Source organism: Hippopotamus amphibius, chromosome 1 (assembly GCF_030028045.1).
Source record: "Hippopotamus amphibius kiboko isolate mHipAmp2 chromosome 1, mHipAmp2.hap2, whole genome shotgun sequence".
Taxonomy (NCBI): domain Eukaryota; kingdom Metazoa; phylum Chordata; class Mammalia; order Artiodactyla; family Hippopotamidae; genus Hippopotamus; species Hippopotamus amphibius.
Window position 1 is genome coordinate 227,022,171 of NC_080186.1, and position 27,358 is coordinate 227,049,528.

At 35.6% G+C, this 27,358-nt stretch overlaps 1 protein-coding gene across 8 annotated transcripts in view; it reads right to left on the minus strand.

Annotated features, from left to right (window-relative positions):
- The window catches only part of IPO11 (importin 11), a 213,332-nt gene that overhangs the window by 90,214 nt on the left and 95,760 nt on the right, over positions 1-27,358 (minus strand). For all 8 annotated transcript variants that reach the window (XR_009054785.1, XM_057742725.1, XM_057742689.1 and 5 more), the window contains 3 exons: positions 22,277-22,390; positions 8,349-8,464; positions 1,831-1,907 (listed from right to left, as the gene is read on the minus strand). Coding sequence is in view for 7 of the 8 variants with exons in the window: in XM_057742725.1 (XP_057598708.1) it covers positions 1,831-1,907; positions 8,349-8,464; positions 22,277-22,390 (307 nt within the window). In the remaining variant the exon portion in view is untranslated. The remainder of the gene's footprint in view (positions 1-1,830; positions 1,908-8,348; positions 8,465-22,276; positions 22,391-27,358) is intronic.

Consider the following 27,358-nt stretch of genomic DNA (forward strand, 5'->3'; position numbering starts at 1 on the left):
CATTGTTCCAAACACGTAAAAGTCCTCATTGATTTATAAGGACTATGGATCCACTACAAAGCTTTCTATGACAAAACTGTACTTTCTTTAGCACATACCTAAAATTACACTCAAAGTAGTGTCATAAGGTTATAGTAGGGTTAGTCATGTGCTTTTTTCAGTCTCTCCTTCCTGGTTCCCAATCTTCTCTCCCACTACGTTGTAAAGGCCAGGCACACTGAATTCGGGGTACAATACAAAGGTGAAGTGAAGTCACCTTGTGAAGTCACCCATATGTGAAAATGGCTGAATCCTGTTAATGACTAAGTTGATAATGGGCCTGGTCAAGGTTTCCATTTTCAGGGCAAGCATATAAAGAAGCACTGTGGATTATGCAGAATGCTACTATATGTGGTCTCCAAGTTAGGTAGAATAGAACTAAAAGGCCTTCACCAGAAAATAAAAGTAAAAAGGTCTTTTCCTATTCTCTTTCTCTATGATGTCTTAGCTACAAAACCCTTCCTAGGAGACTAGCAATAAGTGACTGGTCTATTGCCACTGTCTCCATGTTTGAAAATTCCTTTCATAATTTTATGGGGATGCTAGATGATAAAACATCAAATGGCTTTTTATTAGAAAACAGATGGTATCTTGGTATTATTTGAGGCCTAATTTATTCTGAAGAATGGGGCAGAAGAACAAAAAAGAATCAGAAAACATGAGGGATTAATCATATTATCTAGTCCCTATAGTCATTCAGCAAATGGAGACAGGTGTTTTTTAAACAGTTATAATTATGTTTTAATCCACACTTGTTGATTTTGTCAAAGAGTGTGTCTACTTTTCTGATGTATCATTATACTTCAGTAATACTTTTCCTCTAATAAAACTGCTCACTAAAAATAAGTTCTCAGAAAAAAGTCTTCAGATATTGCCACAATAAGTATGCCCTTTTCCCTAGTTTTTTCCTACATAAATGCCCTCTTCTGACAATGTTAAACTATTCAGTCAGCATACCCAAAGTTCTAATGAAGGAATTAAAGATGCTTCACAGGTGTCTTAAAAGAGTAGGGACACTGAATGGAATAAATGTAGTTTTTACATTTTGTAAATAAATGATTTTTCTAAATGGCAGTAATTTGCAGATTGAAAAAGAAGAAAAGGGCCAGTAAATAGCACTGTATACAATTCTTAAATACTCTGTAAGGTTTATATGTGAATCTGCACTGGTAAAATCGCTCACAAAATAACCCCATAAAGAAAATATTTTTTGTAAATTTAAGATATTACATACTTGTGAACGGTAGCTGATATGTAGCAGGCAAGTACTGGCTTTCTATGATTAAGTATCATCAGAATACAAGTTCAGAAAAGAATCTAACCAGATATCATTTATGGTGGCTAACACAGACTAAGAACCTACTCCTAGCACAGTGCCCAGTTCTCTGGTGTCACATGCCAAGAGTATTGCTTCAAAACATTAAACTTACTGATTTCAAGCTCATAAATAACACCTCAACAAACAATAAACTATTTTCTAATATTTAATAAACTTTATTTTGGTGGTTCCTTAGCTAAATCAGAAATATGTACAGAGCTCATTTATGAACTGACAGCACAAAATCAATTTTCAATTAACTAAATTTAGTGTTTGTTCTTCAATACACAGAAACAGTTCTAAAAAGTTACACTGTTGGAAAAAACCTAGAAACTATTAAAACACTACCCAACTTATTTCTCAAAATCAAGGGCTTTAATAAAAATGAAAGGTATAATTTATAGTCACTTATAAAATGTCCAAAATTATGGCTGCATTCAAAAACAGTGGTAATTTTATGCTTTAATACATACCTAGAAGTGGTGACATATTCTGAAATATACGAAGCAACTCTGGTGTAATAAATGGGCTGTTTTCCAAAGTCACTAACCTAGGAAGAAAAAAACAGAAGATTAAATCACTTTCCATAACCATTAAAGGTATTAACAATACAACCTAAATATTCTAAAAACTGTCCCATCTAAAGGAAGAAAGAAAAATGGACAGTACAGAAAGTTATTATAAAAAAAAGGTGGGACTACTCAGTCTTTGGTGATGAGATACTGGAGCTCTATCCCATACAAAATACAGAAATTAATTCCAGGACCTGTATGAGAAGAGTTTTACAAGATGTCAAAAGATTTTTATAGCATTAGATTAGAAAAAGATTCAAGAAAAAGACCAACAAATATGACTACATTAAAATGAATAAATATTGTATATCAAAAGATGCCTCAAAAAAAGTTAAAACGTACTGGAAGAAGATTGTTTGCAATATATACATCTGACAAAGGAATAATATCCAAAAAAAGTCAGTAAAAGAAAAATGGACAGAACATATGAACAAATATTTCACAGAAGATACAAAAGTTGACAATAAACTTGACTATAAAAAATATCAAGATATCCAACTTGACTGGTAATAAGAAAATATAAATTATAACCAAAACAAGGTAGAATTTTACCCCCAACAGATCAGCAGAATTTTAAGTGTGGCATACCACGTATTGTCAAAGCTATAGAACACTGGGAACTCTTGCACACTGCTCATAGCAGTGCAAGTTGATAAAATCACTTTGGGAAATAATCATTACCTGGTAATATTGAATATGCATATGAATATATACCTATGACCTGACACTATTTCTAGGCAGAAATGTATATAGGGCATAAGGGCTTATACATTTGCTCTAGGAGTCATGCACAAGAATGTTCAGAGTAGCATTATTTGAACATCAAACAAAATGGCAAATGAGTAAATGAATTGTTACAGTCACACCATTAAGCTCATCACAATGGATGAATCTCAAAACAGGAAGCAAAAGGAAGTAAGTTAGAACACATATGATACAGGCTTCATTGGTGGCACAGTGGTTAAGAATCCGTCTGCCAATGTAGAGCACAGAGGTTCAATCCTTGGGCTGGGAAGATCCCACATGCCTCGGAGCAATTAAGCCTATGCGCCACAACTACTGAGCCTGTGCTCTACAGCCTGTGTGCTGCAACTACTGAGCCCGCATGCGACAACTACTGAAACCCGTGCACCTAGAGCCCATGCTCTGCAACAAGAGAAGCCACTGTAATGAGGAGCCCACACGCCACAATGAATAGTAGCCCCTGCTCGCCACAACTAGTGAAAGCCTGTGCACAGCAATGAAGACCTAATGCAGCCAAAAATAAAATAAGAAAATAAATCTTAAAAAAAATAAAACACATATGATACAATTTATACAATGTTAAAATATACTGTATCCGACTTCACTGGTGGCTCAGTGGTTACAAATCCACCTGCCAATGCAAGGGACACGGGTTCGATCCTTGGGCCAGGAAGATCCCACATGCTGTGGAGCATCTAAGCCTGTGCGCCACAACTACTGAGCCTGAACTCTACAGCCCGTGTGCTGCAACTACTGAAGCACATGTGCCTAGAGCCTGTGCTCCACAACAAGAGAAGCCACTGCAATGAGAAGCCCACGCACCGCCATGAAGATAACCCTCACTAGCCACAACCAGAGAAAGTCTGCGCAGCAACAACGACCCAAATACAGCCAAAAAACAAAAACAAACACTGTTTAGAGATACACACAATATGTGATTTTAAAAACATTAAAACACCAAGAAAGAAACCCAAGGAATGAAAACAAAAAAATCAGTACAGTGGGTTATCCCTGGAGTGGATGCAAAAGGATTCAACAAACATGCCCCACCATGGGTCTCACAGACATTCTTACTGTTCTCTTTCTTATCCAGAGTATGGAAAATGGATTTTCACTTTATGTACATTATAAATAATTATAAATAATATTATTATGACCACATATTATTTTGTGTCTATGAAATACTTCACATATTTTAAATGACAAAATCAGGTAATCTGGGCAGGATATTACACAGCGAAACCAGCTACCCCCAAAATGAAGTGCTTCCAACATGCACAGTGATGTCTTTAGACACCTTAACTTGATCAACAGTAACAGAATTTTAAAGAGAAAGACAAACACCATATGGTATCATTTATACGTGAAATCTAAAATATGGCACAAATGAACCTATCTACAAACAGAAACAGACTCACATAGAAAACAGGCTCCTGGTTGCCAAGGGTGAAGGGGGTGGAGGAGGTATGAACTGGGAGTTTGGGGTTAGTAGATGCAAACTATTACATATAGAATGGATAAGCAACAAGGTGCTACTGTATAGCACAGGGAACTATATTCAATATCCTGGGATAAACCATAATGGAAAAGAATATAAAAAAGAACGCATATGTGTGTATAACTGAGTCACTTTGGTGTAGAAGAAATTAACACAATATTGTAAAGCAACTGTAATATAAAGATACATTTAAAAACAGTAACAGGATTTTATTTCACTTTTAAAGAACAAAACTTCAGGAAAGGTTAAAAAAAATAATCCTATTCATCTTTAAAATAACCATGAAACCAAAAGGAAGACTACACTCCAGTCCTGCGGTTTCACTAAGAAAATAATTGGAGGGCATATTCTAAATGCCAGAAGATGTTTTAAAAAAACTCTTCCTAAATAAGTCCAGATTAAGATTCTATCTGAAGCGTGTTCCTTCTCTTCCACCGTCATTACCTCAGAAAAAGGCCACTCAGGTCACTGTCACTCTCTTCCTATGCTAGTTTCCACAGTATAAACTATGCTATTCAAAAGTGGAAAAAATCTTGAGGAATTTAAATTAAAAATAAAATGACATGATTTGTAATTCCAGATTAAATAAATAAAGATTTGGAAATGAGAGGAAGGGAGGCAAAGTCAAAGCACTAAATTCTTTACCATCAAGGAAAGGGAAAAGTTAACTATTTTGATGACTAATTAGACAAAGCTATATGTATCTACATCTTTGACTAGATAAATGTAAAATTTAATGTTATCCTTTCACACAAAATGTAGAAAAGAGACAGCATAAAGTAAAAAGACAGACATATTAATTCAACAAATAAATATAAGACCATTAAAATTATTTTGAAGTAAAGCCTCTTTGGTTAGGTTAAACTACAAAATTAAAAAATTTGCTCTGTATAGAACAAAACTAAATTTCAAATAAAAAAGCTAAAATGTAAAAGATGAACATAGGTAAGTCAAATCTACACAAAATAAAACATACAACAATATTAATATAAAATTTAAATGCAAAAGAATTAAAAGGTGGAAAATTAATCACTACATACATATATTACAACACGATGCTTCATAAAAAATTTTTAAATTTTAAATATATTTTATTTCTTAAATCTTATACAGAAGTACCAAAATTTTGTGCAGTGAAGTTTTTTTTAACTAACAGTTCAAAATGCTAGAAATAAAAAGGGGCACTCACATGAAGAAAACTGAATGGGATATTTTAATACATCAGTGTCAAGATGAAAAAGCAAAATAATATGAACAATCTACAAGTTAAAAAGAATAGATATACAGGAAAGCCTGCGTCTTTGATACTATTAATGTGAAAATATTACAAAAATAGATACTATAATAAGTCATTAAAATTCACATTAAGTTTTTAAAAACTGTACAAGTGGTAGGTTATATTTACAATGCAATAAATGCAGGCCTAAATCACATATTTAAATATCAGCAAAAAATAAATAAATAAACAATGTTGGGTCAAAGAAGTCATGGGGGAAAAAAATCACAATCGGTCGGAAAAATATCACTCTATATACAAGACCACAAACATCAACTGGTACTGGTAATCCCTAGCAGTTCAAATTTCCATTCCCCAAGATAACTATTTTATACTTTTGTCCCCACAAACCTCTCCCTAATTATATATACTCCCATTCCAGTCCATAAAACTCAGTTGATGACTATACTTCATATCTTGTTGAGAAAACAGAAGCTATTAGTTGGATCACCTTCCCATCTCATTCCACTACAATATAGAAATCTATCTTCTTGCCTCCAGTTAAAAAGTTAAAATGGATGAAACACCCTGCTGCTATTTAAAGACAAGAAATTTAAAAAAGGCAAAAAACCTCAACCCCTCTACTTATGCTGAATCCCATCCTTTCCTGCTTCCTTCAATTATTTCACTCTCTTGAGCCTCATCATACCTCTAGATCTTCAATCCCACACTAGTCAACTGTTGCTCAATTTCAACAACCTCTTCATAGTAAAAGCTCTCAAACAAGTTGTCAGTGCTCAGTCTGTACTTACTTCACTCCAATTCATTCTTCAATCTACTCCAATTTTCCTTCTGTTCTTACTACTCCACTGAAACCCCTCCTATCATCTCCATTCACTTCTTTGTACTATTACAGTGACAATCAGCAACATTTAACACAGTTAATTAACCATTCCCTTTTTGAGGAAATATTCTCTCTTGGCTAGGTTTTCCTCCTGTATCATCTCTTATGGCTCCTCGTGTGACCTCAAAATGTTTTTTCTTCAGGATCCTGCCCTGAGCTCAATGTTCTCTATCTGTCCTTTTCTTCCCAGGTAATCTCACCAGTTCTCAGACTTTATAAATCATATACAATGCGCTAACCACTTTACAAACAGTACCACATGCTCACAACAACCACATCAGGCAGAAATTATTTTTCCTCATTTTACACATAAGGAAGGGCTCACAGAGATGATTACAAACCTAATACAGTGGTATGCATGGGACTGGCCTCCTATAGCTGATTTCAAATGTGAGTTCTAATCCATTAAGAAAATTATATTAAGAAGTGTGTACCCTGATTCTTTAAAGAATTTTAGCTTTAATAAATCTGATAAATTTTTTAAACATACCCTAATGATTTAATTTTATTTACATATAATGAAAGGCTAGGAAAAAAAGAAATTACCATTAGTAGAGCAACGTACTTCTATTATTACCTGTTCATATAATTCTTAAAAAATTTATATACCTTTCATTAACACATTAATATACTAAATCTATAATTATATCAATAAGTATATGAGTCTGCCTCTTTATTATAGCTAATATTTTTAATTTTTATGAGATATATATATATATGTTTATAGAAAAGTATCTATGCACCAGAGATTAATGTTTCGATTTGTAATCTAGAGTAGAAGTTGGCAAACTATAGCTCATGGGCCAAATCCAACCCACACCCTATTTCTGTAAATGATATTTTATTGGAGTATAGCCATGTCCATTTGTTTATACACTGTCTATGACTGCTTCAGTGCTGAAACAGCAGAGTCGAACAGCTGGAACAGAAAATACACAGTCTGAGAAGCCTAAAATAATTACCATCTGCTCCTTTAGAGAAAATGTTTGCCAACCTCTGATCTAGAGTAATCCATCCTATACAAACAAAAATATATGAATATAAGAGGCTCCAACAGATGATAAATGACTTCTGGATGGTTTGATTGTAAATTAAGTGCAAACAACATAACCTAGAAAAGAATATGAGAAATACAAATTACAAATTAATAAGTATCTACCTAGTTATGTTTTTAAATTGTTCATCTAGTATTCTGATACAGATCATTAACTTATCGTATGCACCAAAGACAATTTCTTATAATCAAAACAATGCTCATTCCTAGACATCCAAGCAAAACTGAAGGAAGGGAGGGAGAAAGGGAAGAAATGAGGGAGGGAGACACCACAAATGTTTATTTTTTCTGTGGTTACTTTCTATGATTTGGTATCTTAATTCCAATACTAGGTTTTTACATTAGAAATTTAAAACCTTTCCTGTATTATTAACTACATCTTAAATAAAGATTGGCCCTGAAGAAAACTGCTGCCATCAGTAAGATGAAGCAAAAAGATTTCTAGTCAATGCTCAGTCTGTACTTAATTCCAATTCATTCATTACATAGTTTGTGGCTCTGAGATGCCACAGAAACAGGGTTCGTTTTTTACCTGTTAACACTATATACTACTTACTCAGCAAAATAATAATTCAGGACAAAGTAGCATTAACATTTAGCGCTGAGGTATTATATCTCAGTACTTACTGGGTAAGGTAGTAAGAGGCTGAAAATAACTCAATATCCCCCAAAACATCTCATTTAACATACTGGAAGTTTTATGTCAATTTTTAGTTTTAATCAAGACTCCCCATTTTACATTCCAAATTTCAAAAGATGAAATGCAGCTGAGTTCTTACTGAAACTTCCTCTCTAACTTTCACTATTATAAGCCTACACTGAGTGGCAGCTGCCAAGAAAATTGGAGCTACCTATTACGTTACCCAGTTCAGGGACTTTATGTTTTTGTTTTTAAATGCTGAGTTTTTAAGCCCTATTACATGATCTTTGCTTCATTGCCATGAGCAGGGAAGGCCAGGAAAATAAATAAATAAGATCCACAGTATCAAGTTTTTCCTCTTACCATAATTCTAAACCATCTTCCAGAAGATAAACATGTGGAGGCTGGGAAACATCTGTACTCAGTTGAATAACTGGGAGCAGGAAAGGGTACAGGTTCTTGCTGTCTGCTCCTAATCCCTATGGGAAGTATAAATAAAACTTAACATAAGATACTCTAAAGGTTCCACCTCCCACCAAAAAATCACCTATCATATCAAAAGGCCCTAAAACAAACTTACAAAAACTCAATCAATCAATCAGATTTTAAAAGAATGGTTCTAATTATAAGCACTACTAAAACAAAATTAGTTCTGTTTACAATTGGAAAAAATTATTACTAAATTGCTTACTGGTAGTAAAATCACATACACCGAAGCTACACACATCTGTTCATTTTAAGAGATTTCTCATATAAATATTTATTTTCCCTTCTCTGACGACTGAAGAAGTAACAATGATGTATTAAATTCTACATACTATCTCACCTAAATAACTAAGCTAAAATGAACAACCTAAATATCCATCAGTAAGATAATTAAATTATTATGCCTTCATATCCTAGATACTGAGCAGCCATGAAAAAAGATTAGGCATGGAATGAAAACAATCTCAAAAATAATGACAAATTGGGATTAAAAAGAAATGTGAATAACAATTCCACATGCCAAACAATTTTTTTAAAGAGCTATACACCTGATATGAAGATACATGCATAAAAATGTTTTGGGGAGCAAGCAGAAAAAACAGTTAACACTAGTTAAATATGGATGTTTGAAAAGGATGTTGGAAGGGGGAAAAGATTTTTCTTTTAATGTGTGCATAGTTTTTAATGAAGAATTCCTGCTAATATTCTTAGCGAGTTAAGAATACAAAGATGGGGGAAGAAGAAAGGGTTTTAATTTAAATTTCTACTCTGACTAATTAGTGTCTTATGGAGGTTCACTCAGTGTATCACACTAAATCTAAGCACTTTGAAAGAAACAAAAGGGACAGAAAGTCAATTTCTAATTCATAATAATCTCTATAATCTGATAAACACAGAAAGGAAACCAAACAATCAAACACCTCACTTAGAAAATAATTCAGATGTCAATACAGTTGACATATAATTACAATTCAACAAAATATATATGTATTCCCCTTTTAATGACGTGTGTGTGTGTGTGAATTTTTATCAATGGGGTACAGATACTTCAGTGGAAATATATAAAGCTTATCCTTAAATATGTTAAGTTTGGACTTTTCTATAACTAACCATCAGCTGAAAGACTATTAAAGATTTTTCCAAAGAAAGAGATTTATAAAAAATGTCACACTTAAGTAGTAAATTGAGTCTTAAAATTCAGTTCAATTTCACTCTCTATAGTTCAACTCTTAATAGAACAATGAAAGAAAAAACATTAAGAAAAATTAGTCAGGTTCATTTTTAATATCAAGTAGACTTAATATTTCATAGGAATGTTAGAATCTACTTACTTAGTGCACATTCCAATGAGCACAATATGCTAGCATTAGCAAAACTAAAGTAAGCAACTGCTAAACATATAAGATTCTCTCAGCTGAAGCCTGAAGAACTTCACCTTTGTAATCTAGTGGCTTGAAGAATGTGTCCAATCTCAGATATGCAGCTTTAAGTAAATTTAAACATTCTTTCAACCCACAACTGTAACTATAAGACACTGTCTGCAATACTATGAAGTAATTACGTCTATGATACTATGAAAGCTCAAAAATAAAGTCATCAATTTTTAATAAAATTATCAGAAATGCTTGAAGGGGGGAAATCATATTGTATTATAATTATGTAAAACATAAAGGGAAATCAAAATTAGGTGAAAGTTATAAGGAAATCTCTGTGTACAATCTCTGCAACTGCCAAAGAATCTACAATTTAAGTTAAGGGAGGAGAAAAGAACAACACTCTCTAAAAACTGGTATTTCTCAGAGTATTGTCTTTGGCTCTCTCCTCACTGTCCCATGTACATGCTGATAATGTCCAAATCCATCATCTCCAACCAAAACCTCTGAACTGCAGACAAGCAAATAACTACAGGCATCATCACCCAGAAGGCACCTCAAACACTGAACCAACTCACTGTCTTCTAAACAAATGATTCCTCTTCCTGCATTCCCTAACTCAAGTGACATGAAGCATTATCTATCTAGCGATAAATTATACCACAACTACCTCCTGGTTCTTTTTCCTCCTCACTCCAAATCTAAACAATCCTTAATTCTATCTCTCTATATTTTTCAAATTTTTCGCCTTCTTTCCATGGCTTTACTTCAGCTCATCATCTCTTTCACAGTTAACAGAAGAATCTCCCAACTATTTCCTTGACCTTAGTTGTACCCCATCCAAACCAGTGTCCCCACTGGTGCCCTAACTACCTTGCTAAAACACAAATGATAACATTGCTATCTCTGAACTTCAAGAGATGTTCTTTATGTCTTCCTAACCAGGTCAACATACCCAAGCTTGATGTTGTAGCTATACCAAACAACTCCATACTAGAAATCACCGTTAACTTCAGAAGAAAGCTGACAGATTTAACATGTGCATTTACTACTGTGCTATCTCAAGATTCACTAAAAGAATACATGAGGATGTTTTTTAAAGACCTAAAACCATAAAGTACAAAGACAGCATAAAAAGAGATAAAAGCAACTCATTTTTGGAAATGGGAAAGAATGATTTAGTAGACTGAGAAAACTAAAGCGCAAAGCCAGCAGTGAAGAAGGGAAGGAAACCACTCGATTTATATCACAGAAATGCCACAACACTCAGGAATTGATAGCACAAGGTATTTTGGGAAGAGGAAGTTGAAGGGGAGGCATTAAAAATAATAGCCCTCAGAGACATGGTTCAAGATGGCAAAGTAGAAGGATGTGCGCTCACTCCCTCTTGCAAGAGCACTGGAATTACAACTAACTGCTGAACAATCATTGTCAGAAAGACATTGGAACTCACCAAAAAAGACATCCCACATGCAGAGAAAAAGGAGAAGCCACAATGAGACAGTAGGAATGGCGCAATCGTGTTAAAATCAAATCCCATAACTGCTGGGTGGGCGACTCACAAACTGGAAACAATTATACCACAGAAGTCCACCCACTAAAGTGAGGGTTCTGAGCCCCACGTCAGGCTTACCAACCTGGGGGTCTGGCAATGGGAGGAGGAATCCCCAGAGAATCAGACTTTGAAAGCCAGCGGGATTTGATTTCAGGACCTCCACAGGACTGGTGGAAACAGAGACTCGACTCTTGGAGGGCACACAAAAAATAGTGTGTGCACCAGGACCCAGGGGAAATGAGCAGTGACCCCATAGGAGACTGAATCAGACCTACCTGCCAGTGTTGGAGGGTTGCGTGCAGAGGTAGGGGGCAGCTGTGTCTCAGTGTGGGGACAGGGACACTGGCAGAAGGGGTTCTGGTAAGTACTCATTTGCGTCAGCCCTCCCAGAGTCTGCCATCAGCCCCACCAAAGAGACTATAAGCTCCAGTGCTGGGTAGCCTCAGGCCAAACACCCAACAAGGTGGGAACACAGCCCCACCCATTGGCAGACGAGTGGATTAAAGTTTTACTGGGCTCTGCCTACCAAAGCAGATTAAAGTTTTACTGAGCTCCACCCACCCAGCCCTACCCACCATCAGTCCCTTCCATCAGGAAGCACCAACAACCCTCTTAGGTAGCTTCCTCCACAAGAGGGCAAACAGCAGTATCAAGCAGTATCAAGCAGTATCAGCAGTATTTCATTCTGTGGAATTGAAAACCACAGCCACAAAAGACAGAGAAAATGAAAAAGCAGAGGACTTTGTACCAGATGAAGGGACAAGATAAAACCCAAGAAAAACAACTAAATGAAGTGCAGATAGGCACCCTTCCATAAAAAAGAATTCAGATTAATGATGGTGAAGATGATCCAGGACTTTGAAAAACGACTGGATGCAAAGATCAAAAAGATGCAAGAGAAGTTTACCAAAGACCTAGAAGAATTAAAGAACAAAGAGAGATATGCAACACAATAACTGAAATGAAAAATACACTAGAAGGAACCAATAGCAGATTAACTGAGGCAGAAGGGCGAATAAGTGACCTGGAAGACAGAATGGTGAAAATCACTGATGCGGAAAAGAATAAAGTTAAGAATGAAAAGAACTGAAGACAGCCTAAGAGACCTCTGGGACAACATTAAACACACCAACTCCCATTATAGGGGTCCCAGAAGGAGAGAGAGAGAGAAAGGATGAGAGAAAATATTGGAAGAAGTTACAGTTGAAAACTTCCCTAAGTGGGAAAGGAAATAGCCACCCAAGTCCAGGAAGCGCAGAGCGTCCCAGGCAGGATAAACCCAAGGAGAAACTCACCAAGACGTATAGTAGTCAAATTGACAAAAATTAAAGACAAAGAAAAATTATTAAATGCAACAAGGGAAAACAACAAATAACATACTAGGGAACTCCCATCAGGTTAACAGCTGATTTCTCAGCAGAAACTCTGCAAGCCAGAAGGGAGTGGCATGATATACTTCAAGTGATGAAAGAGAAAAACCTACAACCAAGAATACTCTACCCAGCAAGGATCTCATTCAGATTCGATGGAGAAATCAAAAGCTTTACAGACAAGCAACAGCTAAGAGAATTCAGCACCACCAAACCAGCCCTACGGCAAATGCTAAAGCAACTTCTCTAAGAGGGAAACATAAGAGAAGAAAAGGACCTACAAAAACATAAACAAAACAATTAAGAAAATGGTAATAGGAACATACTTATCGATAATTACCTTGAATGTAAATGGACTAAATGCACCAACCAAAAGACACAGACTGGCTGAATGGATACAAAAACAAGACCCATATACATGCTGTCTACAAGAGACCCACTTCAGACCTAGGGACACATACAGACGGAAAGTGAAGGGATGGAAAAAGATATTCCATGCAAATGGAAATCAAAAACAAAGCCAGAGTAGCAATACTCATATCAGATAAAATAGACTTTAAGGACACTACATAATGATCAAGGGATCAATCCAAGAAGAAGAGATAACAATTATAAATATATATGCATCCAATATAGGAGCACCTCAATACATAAGGCAAATGCTAACAACCATGAAAGAAGAAATCAACAGTAACACAACAATAGTGGGGGACTTTAAATAATAGTGGGGTGACATTAACACCCCACTTATACCAATGGACAGACCATCCACACAGAAAATTAATAAGGAAACCCAAGCTTTAAATGACACAATAAACCAGCTAGATTTAACAGATATCTATAGCATATTACATACAAAACCAGCAGATTACACGTTCTTTGCAAGTGCACATGGAACATTCTCCAGGACAGATGACATTTTGGGTCATAAATCAAACCTTGGTAAATTCAAGAAAATTGAAATCATATCAAGCATCTTTTCTGACCACAACGCTATGAGATTAGAAATCAATTACAGGAAAAAAACTGTAAAAAATACAAACACATGGAGGCTAAACAATATGCTACTAAATAACCAAGAGATCACTGAAGAAATCAAAGAGGAAATCAAAAAATACCTAGAGACAAATGACAACGAAAACACAATGATCCAAAAGCTATGGGATGCAGCAAAAGCCGTTCTAAGAGGGCAGTATACAGCAATACAATCCTACCTCAAGAAACAAGAAAAATCCCAAATAAACAACCTAACTTTACATCTAAAGAAACTGGAGAAAGAAGAGCAAACAAAACCCAAAGTTAGTAGGAGGAGCGAAATCATAAAGATCAGAGCACAAATAAATGAAACAGAAACAAAACAATAGCAAGAATCAACAAAACTAAAAGCTGGTCCTTTCAGAAAATAAACAAAATTGACAAACCTCTAGTGAGAGTCATCAAGAAAAAGGGGGAGAGGACACAAATCAATAAAATGAAAAATGAAACAGGAGAGGTTACAACGGACACCTCAGAAATAAAAAGCACCATAAGAGACTACTACAAGCAACTATATGCCAATAAAATGGACAACCTGGATGAAATGGACAGATTCTTAGAAAGGGATAATCTTCCAAGACTGAATCAGGAAGAGATAGAAAATATGAACAGACCAATCTCAAGTAATGAAATTGAAACTGTGACTAAAACTCTCCCAACAAACAAAAGTCCAGGACCAGATGGAATCACAGGTGAATTTTATCAAGCATTTAGATAAGAGCTAACACCCACACTTCTCAAACTCTTTCAAAACATTGCAGAGGAAGGAACACTCCCAAACTCATTCTATGAGGCCACCATCACCCTGATACCAAAACCAGACAAAGCTATTATAAAAAAAGAAAATTACAGACCAATGTCACTGATAAATTTAGACGCAAAAATCCTCAACAAAATACTAGCCAACAGAATCCAACAACACATGAAAAGGATCATACACCATGATCAAGTGGGATTTATCTCTGGAATGCAAGGATTCATCAAAATACACAAATCAATTGACGTGATACACCATATTAACAAATGGAAGGATAAAAACCACATGATCATCTCAATAGATGAAGAAAAAACTTTTGACAAAATTCAACACCCATTTATGATAAAAAGTCTCCAGAAGGTGGGCATAGAGGGAACCTACCTGAACATAATAAAGGCCATATATGACAAACCCACAGAAAACATCATTCTCAATGGTGAAAAACTGAAAGCATTCCCTCTAAGATCAGGAACAAGACAAGGATGTTCACTCTCCCCACTACTATTCAACATAGTTTTGGATGTCCTTGCCACAGCAATCAGAGAAGAAAAAGAGATAAAAGGAATCCAAACTGGAAAAGAAGAAGGAAAACTGTCACGGTTTGCAGATGACATGATACTATACATAGAAAATCCTAAAGATGCCACCAGAAAACTTACTTGAGCAAATCAATGAATTTGGTAAAGTTGCAGGATACAAAATTAACACACAGAAATCCCTTGAATTTCTGTACACTAACAATGAGAGATGAGAAAGAGAAATTAAGGAAACAATCCCATTCACCACTGCAACAAAAAGAATAAAATACCTAGGAATAAACCTAACTAAGGAGGTAAAAGACCTGTACTCAGAAAACTATAAGAGACTAATGAAAGAAATCAAAGACGACACAAACAGATGGAGAGATATACCATGTTCCTGATTTGGAAGAATCAACACTGTGAAAAGGACTATAGTACCCAAAGCAATCTACAGATTCAGTGCAATCTGTATCAAATTACCAATGGCATTTTTCACAGAACTAGAAAAAAAGTCCTAAAATTTGTATGGAGACACAAAAGACCCCAAATAGCCAAAGCAATCTTGAGGGAAAAAAATGGAGCTGGAGGAATCAGACTCCCTGACTTCAGACTATACTACAAAGCTACAGTAATCAAGACAGTATGGTACTGGCACAAAAACAGAAATATAGATCAATGGAACAGGATAGAAAGCCCAGAGATAAACTACGGTCAACTAACCTATAACAAAGGAGCCAAGGATATACAATGCAATAAAGGAAGCCTCTTCAATAAATGGTGCTGGGAAAACTGGACACCTACATGTAAAAGAATTAGATTAGAACACTCCTTAACACCATGCACAAAAATAAACTCCAAATGGATTAAAGACCTATATGTAAGGCCAGACACTATAAAACTCCTAGAGGAAAACATAGGAAGAACACTTTTCGACATAAATCACAGCAACATCTTTTTTGACTCACCTCCTACAGTAATGGAAATAAAAACAAAAATAAATAAGTGGGACCTAATGAAACAAAAGCTTCTGCACAGCAAAGGAAACTATAGGCAAGACGAAAAGACAACCCTCAGAATGGGAGAAAGTATGTGCAAACGAATCAACAGAAAAAGGATTAATCTCCAAAGTATATAAACAGTTCATGCAGCTCAATATCAAAAAAACAAACAATCCAATCAAAAAATGGGCAGAACACCTAAATAGGCATTTCTCCAAAGAAGACATACGAATGGCCAAGAGGCACATGAGAAGCTGCTCAACATCACTAACTAATAGAGAAATGCAAATCAAAACTACAATGAGGTATCACCTTACATTGGTTAGAATTGGCATCAACAGAAAAACTACAAACAGTAAATGCTGGAGAGGGTGTGGAGAAAAGGGAACCCTCTTGCACTGTTTGTGGGAATGTAAATCGATACAACCACTATGCAGAACTGTATGGAGGTTCCTTGCAAACTATAAACAGAGTTACCATATGACCGAGCAATCCCACTACTGGGCATATACCCAGAGAACACCATAATTCGAAAAGACACATGCACTCTGATGTTCACTGCAGCACTATTTACAATAGCCAGGACATGGAAGCAACCTAAATATCCATCAACAGATGAATGGATAAAAAAGATGTGGTACATGTATACAATGGAATATTACTCAGCTATAGAAAGGAATGAAATTGGGACATTTGTAGAGACATGGATGGATTAGAGACTGTCATACAGAGTGAAGTAAGTCAGAAAGAGAAAAACAAATATCGTATATTAACACATATATGCAGAATATACAAAAATGGTACAAATCAACCAGTTTGCAAGGCAGAAATAGAGACACAGATGTAGAGAACAAACATATGGACACCAAGTGGGGAAAGCAGGGCGGGGTGGGGGGGAAGGGTTGCGTATGAATGAATTGGGAGATTGGGATTGCCATATATACATTACTAATAAGAAAAAAAATATCAAATTGTACACTTCAAATATATGCAGTATATTGTATGTCAATTGTATCTCAATAAAAGTTCTTAAAGGAAACAAAACAAAAAAAACAAAAACAACATGAAGAACAAAGTAATAGGACCTTTAGAAGGTATTTTAAGACATTTGATGACAAGATCTCATCCAAGTGCACAAACAACTGCCCCTCTCTTGAACGCCGTACAGACTTGGCCATTTATTTTCTGGTAAGGTAAAACAAGTTGTCTAAAGACAGGGAGACACTGGGTAACCAAGACTAGGGAGACTATATAAAATGGAGATATAATGTAACAGACAGGAGACTGATGGATCTTTCACCAAGGAAAGATCTCAAAAACACTGAATCAAAACATTTGTGCCATACAAAAAAAACCCTCCAGCTTGATTATCCTAAAGAAAAAATCTACAATCAACAAGCTTCCCATACATACTTAACCCTTCCAATTTTCTTTTTAGTGCCCACTCTTAAATTTATAGAGACAAAATGTTGATACAGCTCTTGAAGTTGGGTGATGGTTACCTAAAGATTCATTATACTGTTCCTTCTTCTTTGGTGCATGCTTCAAATTTTCACAGGAAAAAAGAAAAAAAAAGCAGGCAATTAAGGATCAACATATATGAATAAACTATCTAATACGGAAAACAGAGCACCAAACAATAAAACAGAAAACAGTACCTTGAAGGAAATAGAGACCACACATACAGAGGAAAGCTTAGAAAAATATATCAATAACCTTGGTAAAATAAAACACTGCATTCATGGAAAAAAAAAGGAAATGCTATAAAATGATTATTCAGCAATACACAAAAAGAACTTATCAAAGGGGGAGGGGCAAAACAGGGATATGGGATGAAGAGACACAAACTAAGATGTATAAAATAATCACAAGGATATATTACACTGCACAGAGAAACATAGCCATTATTTTGTAATTACTTTAAATGGAGGATAATCTATAAAAATATTGAATTGTCTATGCTGTACACCTGAAATTAATGTACCATTGCAAATCAACTATACCTCAATAAAAATTAAAAAATTTTAATTAAAAAAAAACTCACAGACATTAAAAATATTAAAGCAGGAAAGGAAAACTCAATAAAAGGCTAAATGATAAAGCTGAAGAAATACCTCAGAAAGTATAACAAAAGGACAAAGAGAAGAAAAAGCAGAAATGAAGAAAAATACAGAGCTGGTTCATTCATCTCTTATGTACATAATAAGAAGTTCAGAGAGAGACAAAAGAAAAACAGGAAGGTGTGGAAATGATCAACAAAATACAAAAGAGTTACCTAGAACCCAAGAACATGAGTTTCCAATTTACAATATGCACCAAGTGTCCAGAACAGTGGAATGAAAATACACCCAAATCATCACGAAATTGAAAACAGGAACACAAAGATCATACAAGTTGCCAAAGGGAAAGGAGAGATGAAACATTCAAGAAATAAGAATTAAAACAGCTCAGGATTCCTAAGAGCAATTCTAGAAGCTAAAAGACAAAGGAAAAGGGCCTCTAAAATTTTGAAGGATAATATAGAATTCTACATCCAGTCAAACTATTAGTCAATGTGAAAACTATAAGACATTTTCACACATGCAAAATCTGGACAAAATTTACTTCCCATGTACCTTGTGCAGAATGCCACAGGTATTCATAGGCTTCAGCAGAAAGAGGAATAAAAAAGGAAGAAGACAGGTACAGAAAACACGCATCCTACAGAAATGAGAGGCAAGAAGAACCCTTTTGATGACAGTGAAATGGGATCCATTTATAACAGCTATGAACAAGAATAGAGTAAAACCAGCCCAGACGAAAGTACGTAAGAATCTTCCAGATTCCATGATTAAAGTAATAAAATACCTGATGTTTGTGAACGTACTGAGGGAATATTTAGATAACAGGTGGAGAGAATGGATTTAGCTACACAAAAAACTAAATGTAGCAGGCAGAATTCTAAGATGCCCACCTATGATTCTTAACCCCAGTGTACACACAACATTCCCCAGTTATCCAATCAAATGCTAATGTAGACATTACTTTACAGATGTGACTAAGGTCCCAAACTCAATGACCTTATGATAGGAAATTTATATAGGTAAGCCTGACCTAACCAATGAACCCTTTAAAAGAGAGTTTGAGGGCTTCCTAGGTGGCACAGTGGTTAAGAATCTGCCTGCCAATGCAGAGGACACAGGTTCGATCCCTGCTCCAGGAAGATCCCACATGCCACGGAGCAACTAAGCCTGTGTGCCAAAAACAAACAAACAAACAAACAAACTAAAAGAGAGTTTGACTACTTGCATAAAAGAAAGTTAGAGATTCAAAGCCTGAGGGGGTTTGATAGCCAAGAATTTCTCCACTGTGGACACTGAAGATGGAAGGGGTCATGTATCAAGAAACGTGGCTGGACTCTAGGGACTGAGAGATGCCCCAACTGACAGCCAGCAAGTAAACTGGGACCTCAGTCCTACAGATCAAGGAACTGAATTCTGCCAACAAGCTGACTGAGTGTAAAGACAAATCTTCCCTGAAGCTTCCAGGGGAGAACTTAGCTTGGCACGCACCTCAATTTCAGCCTGTCAGACCCTGATCAAAGAGTACAGACAAGGTGTGCTGGACCTCTGACTTACAGAACTATGAGTTATTTTGGATGTTGTTTTAAGCCATGACATTTGTGGTAATTTGTTACACAGTAATACAAAATTTATGAACTAAGCAAGCAAAATTATTAATATAGGAAAGCAGGTTAGGAGGATGGTTACACAAGAAAGAAAATTAACAACATAATGATATATGCCTTTATATATCAATAGCCTTTATATAGTCACACAAATAAAGACACTAAACAGTGACCTAATTTAAATTACAATCTAACTATACTGGAGGGCGGGTGGGAGGATAGAAGGCATACAGAGGGAAACAAAAGAATTAAATCTTCATCTTCTAAAAAGGGAGGTCGAGAGATAATGCCTTCAATGCTTAAATCAAGAATGCGCAATATAAGTAGGTTACTTAGAGCTAGAGAGATGAAAAGCCAAAGAGACACAGCTATAAGTGTTGAAGGTGCATTCCTCCACCAAACAGGAAATGGAAACACTGCTACTTTTCATAAAAAGTCTTCAAGAACTGACTCCTTAACTTATCTACATACAAAACTGATGGATATACAAACTCAAAAAAAAAGGAAAAAAGAATTACCCCATTCTCACATGTCCAGGGGGCCTTACATATGCTGGCCAATCTGTTTTAAAATATCTTTACCACACTCATCCCTAAACCACCATCTCATTAACACCTCTTGTTCAACACTATATAACACCGACACTATTTGGGTATCACCTATGAAAGAAGCATCCATGATGTCCCACCTCACCCTCAAGTCTAAGATAGGTAAACCACCAAGTGCCCCACAGCACCATGTTCTTATTGCTAAAAGAGTACTTAGCTACTCAGTTTTCCCCTAGACAGCCACATTCACAAAGAGGTTGCCCTATTAATTTCCATATCCCAATGCCTAGTACCAGGTATTGCATACTGCAGCTGTTCAAAAAATCTTTCTCAAATGAATAAACGCCTACTTGCACTGAGGCCAACTACTGCGGACGAGAACGTTTATTTTCATCCATTATTACACTCCTCAGTCGGAGACTATCAGTCTGGGTTCCCAGAACTTAAAAACTGAAAACATAAATAAAAACATACAAATACCTACACTGATACCTGTCTATTAAATTTTAAAAGTCAAAGGGTGGCTTATACATCAACTATATTTCAATAAATAAATAAATAAAAATAAAAGTCAAAAGATGCATTGTTTTCCATCAAAGGAAATTTACCGATAACCCTAGTTTAATCTTCTCAAATGACTGAAAAACTTATTTTAAGCTAGTCGCAATTTTAATATTAATGTTATATGCTTTCTCCAAGAAGGGCAGATGATTACTTAGCTGGAGCCTTGTACCCCTGGCCTATACAAATAAGTGTCACGACTAAAGGAAAAAGTCCTATATACGCCAATCATTTCATGCAAGTTACTGTGGCTTCTTAAGATTTCCTAAGGTAACACTGCCTAAAGAGACATACCTCCCTCACAAAAATCTCAAATTGAGTCTAAAAACGTATTTGGCAGGGATATAAGACAAAAAATATGGTGATCACTCTTCGTTCTGACACTTACATGAGCAATCTCAAGCTAGTCACTAACCTTCTGTTAGCCTTTCTATCCTCATCTACAAAAGGGATATAATTTTTCAGGATAATCACAAGAATCAAAGGGTAGACAAGAAGAGATGCTAGGCCAGACACTTATTAAAAAGAAAGTGCTTTTAAAAAAACTTCATATCACTAATCATGTATCTAAAACTGCCTCAGAAAGGAATTTCTAACTGTAAAACTAATCCATAAATATTTAGTGAAAGAATGAATTTATGTTTCAAAAAGTACCAGGGTGACTGAGAAAGGTTTTTTTAAAACTAATATCTAAAGGGTTCTTTTTTTAACTTATTATAACATTTTAGAGTAGCAATTCTTTACTTCAAGAGAGATCTCCCCAACGGAAATAATCTATCAAACTTTGGTGCAAGGGCAGTAAAAACCACTTGTGCGCCCCTGTAGCCAGATATTCTAAGTCTTGGCATTAAGTGCTTCCCTCTCCATATTCTCACCATCAGACTATAATTCACTATAACAGTGCAAATGAGAACTACAGTTCCATCTCTCTCTGAAATTTTAGATTCCTCTCTACCTGCTGCATATCCCCATACCACAGAATCAAGATACTGAAAATCAAATTCATTCCTTCCCTCAAAAGCAACTCACCTGTTTTTCTGCCTTCCCAATACATGAAACAGAAAATTTTTACATTACATCAAGGAAAAAGAGTGAAAATACAGAGTAAACTTATGCAGAAGAGTCCTAAATACCAAGGAAGCTGCATGCAAAGAACAACTGACTGCACAAATCACAAGTCTACCATCACTGGGGACAACTACATCTAATGAAAGAAATCATCTTTTATAACAGAGAATATTTTTAAATGTCAAAAAATGCCCATAGTAAACATATAAAAGATGTTTTTAAACTATTTAGATCCTACATGAAAGAGACAAATGTGAGGTCTTTTACTACCACTAACATAAACCACATGAAAACAGTAAAAAATTTTAAAGAAAAAAATACTAAACTAAGAAACTGTGGAGGAGTAACTTACCTGAACAAGATGGATAAGTGTGGTCAGAATAGCACATCTCAACATATTGTGTTCTTCACTCTGCTTCCAAAGAAGAGGCAAATATTGCACCAAACATCCTACATATGGTCGTATCTATCACAATAGGAGTACAGGAAGCAAAAGAATTATATAAGTAAAGAAGGCGACTTACTTCAAGAAACACTGACAGACCTATTAAGTCCCAGGCAACGAATATTTAATATTTACTAGATATAACGTGTTAAGTATATGTCCCTTTAAAGATGACTTCAACACTACATGGAGACAAGAGCTCCATGGTAAATATTTTTAAACAATTTTAAACAAGTACCAAACTTACTGCATGAAATAAAATTTAGGAATATAAAACAACATACTGAGGCCAGTTATTTCTTTAGAGGTTAAAAGAAAATGCTGTTATATCCTGGTTCTTTTTAATAAAACAGCTTATCTAATTGGAAATTATACTGTCTTAAAATGAGTCAGCATTTACTCACTCAACAACTACCTAATGGCATCTTCCAAGTATCAGGCCCTGAAGACTAGGCACCAAAAAGAAGAGGATATAAAGGCAGACATACAAACCCTCACAATGAAAAACAATAAATGTAAGGTGAAGGTGTTCACAAGGTATGGTAAACATACAGGAGAGGAAACTCCTTTTCAAAGGATAAAACTGTTAACTCCACTATAGATTAAGTTTAAAAATATGCCCTGAAGCACAGCACAGCTTGACACTGAGTTTTTTGGAAAATGAAATGAATCCACACAGAAGCTGGACACAGTGCTCCAGCTTTAGGCTGACGATCACAAAGTATTTGGAATTGATCTGATGAGAGTATCCTTGGTGATAAAACAAAAATACTAAACTTTCACAGCTTCAGTACTACCAATCCCACGGATTAAAATTTAAAAATTGCTTTCAGAAAGAGTAAGAGTTTCTTTATTCTGCTTATAAAACATCATACACTAAAAGGGTAGCCAAAAAACAAACCACAGGATTTGTTCCTCCCAGGTTTGGGGGAGGAAGTGCAGAAAGATAAGAAGTTAAATATTTGCCCAAATATTTCAGTGAGATAAAACCAAATGAATAGGGGCTTCCTAGGTGGCACAGTGGTTAAGAATCCGCCTGCCAATGCAGGGGACATGGGTTCGATCCCTGCTCCAGGGAGATCCCACATGCCGCGGAGCAACGAAGCCCGTGCTCCACAACTATTGAGGCTGCGCTTTAAAGCCTGTGAGCCACAACTACTGAACCCATGTGCTGCAACTACTGAAGCCCATGTGCCTAGAGCCTGTGATCCACAACAAGAGACGCCACGGCAATGAGGAGCCCACACACAACAAAGAGTAGCCCCCACTCGCCACAACTAAAGAAAGCCCACACACAGCAAAAAAAGACCCAACACAGCCAATAAAATTAATTAAAAAAAAATCCAAATGAATATTAAGAGACTCTTTACATATAAAATTCTGAATCATACTACAAGGGTGAGTCAAAAATTATCTGCACTCTGGTTATATTAAAACTTACGTTGGCTGCACTGTTTTATCAGTGCTCTCCATTCAAGGCTACTGTCTGCCCAGTCACTGCTGTGCAGGTGTGAATGTGTTAACGTCAGTTAATTTGCAACTGCAGTGTGAGCAAAAATGGATGCCTCACTTGTGATTTACATGTGCAAAGATTCACTTTTTGTGGTCTGAGGGTGTACCTGACGCCGTTATTTATCGACGACTTTGTGGGCAGTATGGAGAACGTGTTTTGTCCCAAGGAAGTGTGTATGAATGGATAGAGAAGTTCAAGGAAGGTCGCACAAGTGTTAAGACATCAAGAAGGAGCCAGATTCACTTCTGATGAAGAAGTGAAGACAGCAGTGCATTCGCAGTTTGCAGCTCAGCCTAAAACATTTTTAATGAGGGAATACGAAAGTTTGTTAACAGATGGACAAAGTGTACTGAAAAGCAAGGAGACTGTCGAAAAATGATATATTTGTCTTTCCTAAAAGTTAATTAAAATAAATACTACAGCCAGAGTGGGGATAATTTTTGACTTACCCTCATATTAAAATATTTATTGAGCACTTAATTTTGCTGAGTGCTCTATCTCAAAGATCCCTCCAATTAATTTATAAAGGCAGATTAATTAATACATAAAAACACAGGTTTCAGAGTACCTAATGCATTCACACTTAACTAAAAACAGCATATAACAGCATGTTCCACCAACAAGGAAAATAAACCACTTCTGGTTTTGAACAAATTAGAATACTTTCTAAGGCATGGAAGAAAGCAAGTATATGCTATGAATTATAGATATGGTAAGTAATAAAACCAAAGCACCCAATTACATTTGAAAGTCATGAAATATTTATCTTCCAGCGTTAGCTGTTCATGAGAATATATGATGTTCTAAATTAAAATTAATGCTTCAAAGACACTATTTCAAAAATCATTCATAGATTCAGTGTTGCCAAAGACAAAAAAAGTGCTGGCAATTAAAAAACAAAGTGATGACATGAAAGCCAAACACATTTCCTTAGGGTAGGAGGGAGGTTAAAAAATACATTATTGGGGAAACTGAGGAAATTCGAATACGGACTTGATGTTAGAAAATAGTTATTACATCAATGTTAAGTTCCCTGAATCTAACCATGGTTATGGTTAAGAAGGAAAGGTCTAATATACCGATGTGAAATGTCATGATGAAATTAGGCGAAGAATATATGGGTGGTGATTTACTACAACTTGTCTGTACATTTAAAGTTTTTCAATGAAATGATGTGAAAGAAAAAATACTGTCCATATACATTCTGAAAATGATTATAATGTGACTTTTTTGGTAGACCAATTATCTGTTATTTAGATAACCTTTAAAAAAACACAGGGAATTAAGAATGTTTTATAGATATCAGGCAAAATAACCCTAAAATAGAAACTGAACCACCAGAATAACACAACTGCAATGAAACAGCACTCATCTTTTGGCGCTTTTACTCCAGAAAAACAGAATGGGGGTGGGGGGAGGTGGTGCCAACCATGCGCATTCCAGTCTGAGGACTATAACGTAGGGAGATGCCCACTTTCATTCATCACACATTAAGAAAAACATGGGATACATACACTACTATGCATTGGGTTGGCCAAAAAGTGCCTTCAGTTTTTAAGTAAAAATAAGACACCTTTTTTTCATTTTCATCAAGAACTTTATTGAACAACATATTCATCCTTTGTTCCACTACCTTCTGTCATTTTTCAGGCAACTTCATCATTCCATCTTCCCAGAACTTTTTATCTTGTTGAGCAAAGAACTGTTCCAGGTGCCTTTTACAATCTTCCAGGGAATTGAAATTTTTTCTATTAAGAGAATTTCATAAAGACCAAAATAAATGGAAATCCGAAGTTGCAATGTCTGGTGAATACGGTAGATGAATCAGAACTTCCCAGCCAAGCTGTAACAGTTTTTGTCTGGTCACCAAAGAAACATGTGGTCTTGTGTTATCCTGACAGAAGTTTGTGTGTTTTTCTGCTGACTAATTCTGGACACTTTTCATTGAGTGTTGCTTTCAGCTGGTCTAACTGGAAGCAATACTTGTTGGAATTGTTTGGTTTCCCAGTAAGAGCTTATAACAGAGGACTCCCTTCCAATCCCACCATATACAGATCACTTTCTTTGGATGAAGACTGGCCTTCGGTGTGGTTGGTGATGGTTCATTTTGCTTGCCCCACAATCTCTTCCATTCCACATTATTGTACAGTATCCAGTTTTCATCATCGATCACAATTTGTTTTAAAAACAGAACGTTTTCACTATGTTTAAGTAGAGAATCGCAAGCGGAAATACAGTCAAGATTTTTTTCACGTACCTTCTGTGGAACCCAAAGATCAAACTGACGAACATAACCAAGCTGCTGTAAATGATTTTCAAAGCTTGATCTGGATATTTTGAGTATGTTGGCTACCTCCTGTGTGATATAACACTGATTGCTCTCGATTTGATCGCTGTCAACTTCAACTGATCTACCCAACTACTGGGCATCATCCAGCAAGAAATCTCCAGCACAAAACTTCACAAACCACTTTCGACACATTCGCTCAGTCACAGCACCTTCTCCATACACTGCACAAATCTTTTGCATTTCAGCTGTGTTTTTACCTTTCTTGAAATCATGAAGCATAATATGCCAAAAATGTTGCTTTTTCTTCCATCTTCAATATTAAAATGGCTACACAAAAATTCACCAATTTTGATAAGTCATTTTTTAAATGCACACTGATATGAGAGTTATCACAAACAGTCTAACAAAATTGTTTTGAATGAAAGACAACTAAGTGCTACTAGAGCCATCTTAAGGAAAAAAATCGAACGAACCTTTTGGCCAACCCAATATAAAATAGACAACTGATGAGAACCTATTGTATAGCACAGGAACTTTACTCAATGTTCTGTGGTGACCTAAATGGGGAGAAAATCTAACAAAGAGTGGATATACGTAAACATATGACTGATTCACTTTGCTGTACAGCAAGAAACTAACACAACATTGTAAGTCGACTATACTCCAATAAAAATTAATAAAAAAAGAAACAAAAATACTTTAAGAGATAATTCAAAGAAAAAAAAAAGAAAGAAAAACATGAAAATGAAATACGTGACAGACTAACAAATGTTTTAACAAAGGTTCCATTCACAAGGGAATTTAAAAAGAAAGTCTCTAATGACAATTCATTTTAGATAACATTCTCAACCAAATATTTAATATTTCACACTGGTGGCCCCTTAATTTTTAATTTCGTTCTTTTCCTTTAGAAATGTTTAAGTCCAAAGACTGTCTACCACATACCTGATGATTAACACATTTTTTTTCTGACTGTGTATTTATGGGCTCCTTACACTGGAATAATTTAATTATAGGTTTTCAACAACTATTTTTTTTAATGTAGAGGAAATATAATCTTCAAATAATTGCAAGCTATAGTATAAAGATGGTGACTTCCCTAAAACTTCAAAAACTATCATGTGTCAGAAAGCACTGTTGTAAGATGGCTCAAAATGTTTGCAACCTAGTAGACAAAAATCAAATT